We start from the raw sequence: 9,435 nt of genomic DNA, 5'->3' as shown, positions 1-9,435 counted from the left end.
CAGCGCCGTTTTCCGACGAGATTTCTTGCGCCGCAGCCATTCCTGAGCTACTCGGCGTCGGCGTCAACGTATCGGCGACGTCAGCGTAGTTGTTGAAAGAATAACGTAACTTGGAATAGTCGTCATTCATCGGTTTCTCCGGTTCTCCGCTGATGATGACGTCGATCGTTACCTTCGCGTAAGCTCTCGCTAGATCGTACGGGTTTATTGGCGTTGAAGATAACATGTTGATGGATGGCCTGTGTAAAGACAGAGATTGCTCGACCTCTTTTATCGCGTACTTTGTTTGCGACGCTTTGGCTAATCTACGTTGTACGAGGAACACGATAAGACAAACGCAAACGACAACAGTGACAACGGATGGTACGGTTATTTCAACGATCAAAATCCACGAATTATCCTGATCGTCGTCGACCTCCGTCGCTGGGAAAGTCGGCGGCGATGTGGGAAACTCGAAGAAAACACGTAACGTCAAAGGGACGCTGGCATTCCTCTTCCGCGCGGATACTTCCGTTGCCTGAAATGCGCAAGTTCATTAATAAAAACAATAACATCAGCTATATTTCTACTGGTACGTCAACAACTGGTGTTATATGTGTGTGTTCTGAGAAAACTGGGCATAATGCTTGTGTGTAAATTGTCATCCTAGATTAGCCTGTGGAGTCCGCACAGGCTAATCAGGGACGACAATTTCCGCATTTATATATTTTTTGTTTTAAATGATGTCTCTTCTTAGCGAAAATCCACTTGAGGCGAAATGTGTCGTCCTGGATAAGCCTGTGCAAACTGTACAGGCTAATCTGGGATGACACTTTACGCACATGCATTATGCCCAGTTTTTTTCAGAACGCGACACATATTGCTGCCATTGCTCATGATGATAACGATGATGCGGGAGAGAAGGAGGAGGAGGAGAAGAAGGAGGAGGAGGAGAAACTTGAAGAATAGTATATAACTGAATGTGATGAATATATTTTGAAGACTATGACGAAGACGAAGAAACAATGGTGAAATTTATTGATTATTAATTTGAATGATGATGATGATGATGATGATGATGATGAGGAGGAGGAGGAGGAGGAGGAGGAGGAGGAGGAGGAGGAAAAAAAGAAGCATCAGGATGACGACTCCATGATAACGGAGATTATAGTGATGAAATATACGGACGAATAATTAATTAAAATAAAAAAAAACTCAATGAGAATTTCTTAAATCTGTTGTATCAAGATTGTCGTAGGCTTTCATATGCCAATAAAATTTTCATTGATAAAGTTTTAAGAAAATGATGATATGAGCCGCGCGATGGGAAAACGGGGCCTTATGCATGTGCGTGTAGTGCAGTTTACCGCGCTCTGGATAAATGGGGCATAATGCATGTGCGTGTAGTGCAGTTCACCGCGCTCTGGACAAACGGGGCATAATGCATGTGCGTGTAGTGCAGTTCACCGCGCTCTGGACAAACGGGGCATAATACATGTGCGTGTAGTGCAGTTCACCGCGCTCTGTACAAACGAGGCATAATGCATGTGCGTGTAGTGCAGTTCTACGCGCTCTGGACAAACGAGGCATAATGCATGTGCGTGTAGTGCAGTTCACCGCGCTCTGGACAAACGGGTCCTAATGCATGTGCGTGTAGTGCAGTACACCGCGCTCTGGACAAACGAGGCATAATGCATATGCGTGTAGTGCAGTTCACCGCGCTCTGGACAAACGAGGCCTTATGCATGTGCGTGTAGTGCAGTTCACCGCGCTCTGGACAAACGAGGCCTAATTCATGTACGTGTAGTGCAGCGCTCTGGACAAACGAGGCCTAATGCATGTGCGTGTAGTGCAGCGCTCTGGACAAACGAGGCCTAATGCATGTGCGTGTAGTGCAGCGCTCTGGACAAACGGGGCCTAATGCATGTGCGTGTAGTGCAGTTCACCGCGCTCTGGACAACCGAGGCCTAATGCATGTGCGTGTAGTGCAGTTCATCGCGCTCTGGACAAACGAGGCACAATACACGTGCGTGTTGTGCAGTTCACCGCGCTCTGGACAAACGAGGCCTAATGCATGTGCGTGTAGTGCAGCGCTCTGGACAAACGAGGCCTAATGCATGTGCATGTAGTGCATTTCACACCGCGCTATGGACAAACGAGGCCTAATGCATGTGCGTGTAGTGCAGTTCACCGCGCTCTGGACAAACGGGGCCTAATGCATGTGCGTGTAGTGCAGCGCTCTGGACAAACGAGGCCTAATGCATGTGCGTGTAGTGCAGTTCACCGCGCTCTCGAGAAACGAGGCATAATGCATATGCGTGTAGTTGAGTTCACCACGCTCTGGATAAACGGGGCCTAATGCATGTGCGTGTAGTGCAGTTCACCGCGCTCTGGACAAACGAGGCATAATGCATGTGCGTGTAGTGCAGTTCACCGCGCTCTGGACAAACGAGGCATAATGCATGTGCGTGTACATGTAGTGCAGTTCACCGCGCTCTGGACAAACGAGGCATAATGCATGTGCGTGTAGTGCAGTTCTACGCGCTCTGGACAAACGAGGCATAATGCATGTGCGTGTAGTGCAGTTCACCGCGCTAGGGACAAACGGGACCTAATGCATGTGCGTGTAGTGAAGTTCACCGCGCTCTGGACAAACGAGGCATAATGCATGTGCGTGTAGTGCAGTTCACCGCGCTCTGGACAAACGAAGCCTCATGCATGTGCGTGTAGTGCAGTTCACACGGGTTATTCAGGGACGGACGACACTTTCCGACGAGACTGTTCAGAAAAGACTTCCGTTTAACGCACAATTCCATAAGAGCGGAAAGTGTCGTCCCTGAATAGACTGTGCGTACTGCACTGGCTAATCTGGGACGAAACCTTACGCACATGCATAAAGTCCCGTTTTCTCAGAGCGAGGCTCAAATGTTATGATATTTGACGTAAATAAATAATTACCGTAATATTGAACGTCAACGTGAGCGTCTCACCTGACGTCATATTCTGGACATTCTCAAACGCTGACGTGACACTCAACTCTCTCGTGAAGTTGTTGATCTCGACAACTCCGTCATCTGCAGTAAAAAAACAAAGTTGTAAGATATAAATAAAGCGATATAGTAATTTTAAATGAAGTAGATGTTGTTTATAAAGGGTTAAAAGACCGGTGTACTGTGGCCTCTTTTAAATAAAATATCGTGGGCTCCAAGCAAGACTATCGTAACTTACTATATAATATATAGTGAGTTACGATAGTCTTGCGTGGAGCCCACGATATACTGTACAATCATTTGTATTCATCGGTATGACCTTTTTCGAGGTTAAAAAAAATTACTTTTTCGTCGACATGTAAATTCGTAGATTTCTGATTTTGGAGAAAAAAGAGCAATTTGCGTCTTTTATTTTTCCGATGTGTTTTTCTGTAAAATGTGTTGGATCGGTCAACCAACGAAATCAACGAAATCTAAAGCTCCACGAATGCATCTGCTGGTACAAATAAAGCTGACCCATTTGTAATCCTTTCAAAGTCACACACCGTATCAATCGTTATTATTTAAAGTAAGCTACCATTGGTTGATATAATGGACCAGCGTTATTTGTACCGGGGATTAGTGGGGTTTTCTAAACTCTTGCTTTTCATGTATCAGTCTATTGAACATTGCTCAGTGCCTTTCGTGGCATAATATGCCGCAACGATCTTATTCGAAATTGAACGATCTTCTATCAGTTCAAGTCCTACGCCCGATCAAGTAAAAACATATGTGTCGCGTTCTGAGAAAACTGGACAAAATGCATGAAAAGTGCGGACTGCACAGGCTAATATGGGATTACAATTTACGCAAAAGCATTATGCCCAGTTTTCTCAGAACACGACACATATACCCTCGACGAGCTGACAGTATGCGGCCTAACTTAAAAAATTAATCACTTGGTGTGTGTAAACGTTTAAAGGATTCGTTATACTTTGACTGGTGCCATCCAAATATCATTCAGCGATTTATTTATTTTTTTGGATATAATAATTATTCGTTACATACGACTTCAAGCCTAGGGTTAGCTCATAGGACTTCATTTACCGTAGACTTTTAAAATAACAAAATGTGTAAAGTATTCTCTTTTTAAATCACACATTATCATTTCAACACAATGCTTCAGTTGTGCGAATAAGCTGATAATTGCTTTATTAAATACAAAGGATAGTGTCCATCTTTGCACCACTACATTTTTTGAGCCAGTGCAACGTTGCACCTTTCTGAGATGTGATCAGGTGGTTTATCAAGGTGTGAAACTTGATCGGGTTAATCATTTGTTGTTTGGATATCAAAATGGATGGATGTGAAGTTCACCTGATTAGGTAAATATAAATGCTTATTACTTATGCCTTATTTGCGTGTGCTTTGCAATTGATACTTGTAAGTGTGATTAGTGTTTTAGAGTTTGGTTTAGGAAATTGAAAATTATACATATTTATCATGCAAAACGAATAAGAACGACAATATAATTTGTTGACTAAAATGCCGCCAAAAGTATTGAAAACAACGAGTACATAACTAAATTAATGCAGAACATAAACACAAATTTATATGTTTGTTGTTTTCCACATGGAAGCGACAGCCATTTAACAATCACTTGTGCGCCCAAATATGTATGATCACTTTTACGGAATCCACTGCTTTTGAACTTTCAAAACTGACAATTTTTATCGTAAATAAAAGTGTGTCGCGCTGCATCTAATTTGGGAAAATTATAGCACATTGTGTTTTGGAACACTTTAAAACTTTAATCAATAGATTTGGACAAAAAATATTGGCGACATGCCAATTGTCTGTATCCAATATACGTAGTGGGTGTCAGCTCTAACATGTCTTTTTACAAACAGCTGTCCGTTTATTTGGATACAGACAGTAACTCGCGACGGGATCGGATACACCACGACCAACTGCTGGAGGCCACAAAAGACTGAAGTATGGATCGTTGACATGTCATCCCTGCCACTGCAGTAAATACAAAGATAAGTGATTTCTTTTTTTATTTGACGTTAGACAGGTGTGCGTAAAGAGATAATTGTGATGTTCGATTGTCGTTGACTTCTTTTGGTAAGCAGTACTGCTGTTGGTATGCAGAAGGACATCACTGTCCATTCGACTTGATTTCTAGAGCTAGGACGTTTAAATATTGTTGACGCTCTGTCTGTTTGTCTGTCTGCTCAAACTCTGGCAAGGCTCTCCAGTTTTATTGCGAGGGACACTCACACCTATCAGCTAGCGTAAACACTGGCGCGGGTCGACGGTGCTGGTACAGCGAGTACGAGTTGCCCGAGTCAGCGTAAGCAGTGTTAAAGCGCCTTAGCTCTGAAAATCAAGTCTACTAGATAGCGTTTTCGTTCTGTTGTCCAACAGCAATACGGTTTACTAAAGGCAATAACTAAGGTCTTACATCATCTTATCCCTTTTTGCAGTGCAGCTGTTTAACGTAAACTCTGACATTTTCTTGCAAATGGACGTATTCTATTTTACCTACCGGTATATATGCTTATACGTGTCAATTTTATTTATCTGTTATCGCCCCTTAATATTTTAGTTGGTTAAAATAATACTCTAAGTGTATATTTTATATAATAAAGAAGTGTTTAATTTATTTTCATTTCAGTTACTAGTTCGTGTCAGACGGGACTATCACGATTCGGTCCCTCTGCAAAAGAAGGATGGCGAAACGTTTACGGATGCAACGAAGATTCTTCAATTTATTCGGTGGTGGTGGTGCTGGTGGTGATGATGGTGGTGGTGATGGTTGTGATGGTGGTGGTGGTGATGGTGGTGTTGTTGATAGTGGTGTTGATGGTCGTTGTGATATTGGTGGTGCTGGTGGTGGTGATGGTGGTGGTTTGGTGACGGTGGTTGTGATGGTGATGCTGATGGTAGTGTTGTTAGTTATAATGATGTTGATTGTGCTGGCGATGGTGGTAGTGATTGTGGAAATGAGGATGTTGCTGGTGTTGGTGGTTATGGTGTTGGTGATGATGGTGGCGGTGAAGGTGTGGTGAAGGTGATGGTTGTGGTGGTGATGGTGATGATGGTGTTTGTAATGATCAACGGGAGATCAGCCTGCACAAGGTCGCTTCCGGGTGATAACTTTTGATTATCCGAAAGGGTTCCTAAGAAGTTCATGCCCACTCGCTTTGGATATAGCGCACAATATGCTAAATAGGCTGTACGTAAGCCCCCCCCCCCCCTGATGCCGACCCTCATAAAAACCCAGGGAAGAGACTATGTCAGCCCGACAAACAGCCGACGGGAGATCAGCGTGCACTAGGTCGCTTCCAGGGGATAACTCTTATTTTTCCGAAAAGGGCCCTTAAAGATGCATATCTACTCGCCTTATATATAGCGCATAATACGCTTAATAGGCTGTATGAACGTCCCACTGAAGCCCACCCTTAATAAATCCCGGGTCGAAAGTAGGTCAGCCCGACAGGCAGCCAACGGGAGATCAGCGTGCACTAGGTCACTTCCGGTGATTACTCTTGTGTGTCCGAAAGGGGCCCTTAAATGTGCATACCCACTCGCCGTAGATATAGCGCATAATATGCTAAATAGGCTGTACGTTCCCCTGAAACCGACCCTAATTAAAACCCGGGCCGGAATTCGGTCAGCCCGACACGCAGCCGACGAGAGATATACTTGCAATAGGTCGTTACCGGGGGATAACTCTTGTGTGCTCGAAGGGGGCCCTGAAAAAGTGCATACCCACTCGCCTTGGATAAAGCGCGTAAGACGCTAAATAGGCTGCATGAACGTACCTCTGACGCCGACCCTAATTTAAACCCCGAGCCGAAAGTAGGACAGTCCGACAGGCAGCCGACGGGAGATCAGCGCGCACTAGGTCGATTCCGGGGGGGGGGATGTAATTATTGTTTGTCCGAAAGGGACCCTAAAAGGAACATACCCACTCGTCGTCGATATATCGCATACTACGCTAATAGGCTGTATGAACGTTTCCCTGACGCCGACCCTTATTAAAACCCCGGGCCGAAACTAGGTCAGCCCGACACGCAGCCGACGGGATATATGCTTGCAATAGGTCGCTGCCGGGGGATAACTCTTGTTTGTTCGAAGGGGGCCCTTGAAGGTGCATACCCACTCGTTGTCGATATATCGCATAATACGCTAAATAGGCCTTATGTACGTCCATCTGATGCCGACCATAATTAAAACCCCAAGCCGAAAGTAGGTTATCACGACAGGCAGCCGCCGGGAGATCAGCGTGTACTAGGTCGCTTCCTCTTGTTTTTTCGAAAGGGGCCCTTTGAGTTGCATATCCACTGCCGTATATATTGCGTATACTACGCTAAATAGGCTTGATATACGTCCTTCTGACTCCAACCCTAACTAAAACCCTGGGCCGAAACTAGGTCAGCCCGACAGGCAGCCGACGGTAGATCAGCTTGCGTTAGGTCACTTCCTTTGGATAACTCTTGTTTGTTCGAAAGGGGCACTTAACGTTGCATACAAACTCGTTGTGCAAATAATGCAAATGACTTGCTTAATAGGCTAAAACTTTATAATATGATGAATGGTTCAACCTATTTAATAAGATTGCTAAAAAGCTAAATAGACTGCTTGGCTGAATAGTTTTTTAAATAGCCTATATAGGATGTTTGTTTCAACCTATTAAACACACTCGTTGAAAGGCTGCTTAATAAGCTATATATGTTAATATAGATATGTACAGTTACTCTTAGTAATGTGATTAATGGGTTCGCTCGTTTTGCGTTTTTGTGTATATATTTTTCCCTTATGGTATATGTCATAGCTAGAGTGACCTCTACCTTAAAAAAGCTTCAAAACATGTATTTACACATAGTTATTGAAATAGTTAATATAGTTGTCAGAAATAGCTTTAACCAATATTGCTGTTAATGGGAACATCCTTATAGTGTAAGAAAACACACCTTTCCATATGGAGAGGAAATCCAGGTTCAAATCCTGGTGGGGATCCCATATAAGCAGCAACTCACACAATGTAGATATACATTATACAAACATTACTTTGTGTTGTCATAATGTATGGTACTTAATATTCATATTACAATATATATTTTTGACAATTTTCTCCATCACACACATAAATATACAGCAATTACATGTTGTTATACTTTATGCCTTGTTTCATTAGTATTAGGGCACCCTCATTAGCTTCACACTAAATCAGATGTCAAAAAGGCCCATAACTCTGTCCTGGCAATTTATCATAATTATAGCCCCTTTTTACGTTAAATAGAAAAGGGTTTGTTTTCAACAATTTTGCATCTTTGTTTCTACTACAGAATTCAATAAAACATACTTTTTCTTACTTTATTTCCAAGTCAGGATATACGCCGTATATCTTTTTTTAAAGATATTTCTTGTATTTAATGTATACCATTAACGCATAATGATAATTAAAAGATTTCGAATCCTCACGCTTTGTAAATTAAGCAACGATGGCTATAGTTCGGTTCCTATGAAAACGTTATATAATAAGTTGTTTGTTTCCACTAATCCGACCCAATCATCTTTTTTGTATGCAAGAACAAATAATAAAATAACCGTTCATTTAAATTTTGTGGAAAATAGCCACATGATTTGCGATTCCTTTAACTAAAACATAAGAGCCCAAAAGTATCCAATCATTATTTAGCTTACAAAATGTCTCAATTTTGATTGGCTTAAAAGGTTCAGCATTACAATATGGTAGACGATGGGTGATTTCTATGTTGTTATTGTTTATTATTTTTTAATTTCTCCACATAACAATGTAATAATTCATGAATTAAGTAAGACAGGTAAGAACATGAATATCAATTTGGCGTTATATACATGTATAATATTGCCATACTTGCGATTCAAATAAGGATAATATAGAAACGGTGATTTAGTGACAACTGACAATAGGCTAGCCAATTGGCATTGATGATTGAAAAGGGATAACCATCTGATTTCTTAACCCATTTATGCCTAGTGGACTCTCCCATCCTTCTTAATTGGATCAATTTATTTTAAAATTAGGGATGTCTAGTATATTTATTTCTATATTTAGAATATTTCTTACAGAAATTCCTTAAAGCAAACAGCTTAGACCCTGATGAGATGCCGCATCATGCGGCGTCTCATCTGGGTCTACGTTGTTTGCCAAGGCCTTTTTCCTAGACGCTAGGCATACATGGGTTAAGAAAGACTTTTATTTTGAAACAATTAAAGACTCATTAGCACAATACAAATAGTTTCACCGCGTACTCTGCAATTAGCCATATTAGCCATTGGCTTCATATTTACCAATTTGGTGACAGAAAATTATATTTGGCTGTAACTTTTTCTTCATCAAGTTCGTGAACACCCATTGTTCTGCCGAGGTATCTAAAAAGGTGGGACAAATGTCTCACAGGTCATGAACAGTTGGAGACATTTTCTTAAGTTT

At 42.1% G+C, this 9,435-nt stretch overlaps 1 protein-coding gene across 2 annotated transcripts in view; it reads right to left on the bottom strand.

The window, feature by feature from the left end:
* The window catches only part of LOC127858859 (cadherin-22-like), a 31,010-nt gene that overhangs the window by 703 nt on the left and 20,872 nt on the right, over positions 1 to 9,435 (bottom strand). For both annotated transcript variants that reach the window (XR_008039134.1, XM_052396193.1), the window contains 2 exons: positions 2,938 to 3,053; positions 1 to 517 (listed from right to left, as the gene is read on the bottom strand). The exon at positions 1 to 517 is cut by the window's left edge and continues 703 nt beyond it. Coding sequence is in view for 1 of the 2 variants with exons in the window: in XM_052396193.1 (XP_052252153.1) it covers positions 1 to 517; positions 2,938 to 2,979 (559 nt within the window). In the remaining variant the exon portion in view is untranslated. The remainder of the gene's footprint in view (positions 518 to 2,937; positions 3,054 to 9,435) is intronic.

The sequence above is a fragment of the Dreissena polymorpha genome, chromosome 14 (genome assembly GCF_020536995.1).
Source record: "Dreissena polymorpha isolate Duluth1 chromosome 14, UMN_Dpol_1.0, whole genome shotgun sequence".
NCBI classification, from domain to species: Eukaryota; Metazoa; Mollusca; class Bivalvia; order Myida; family Dreissenidae; genus Dreissena; species Dreissena polymorpha.
The sequence above is the reverse complement of the archived record's forward strand: the minus strand, read 5'-3'. Positions and strand labels throughout refer to the sequence as shown.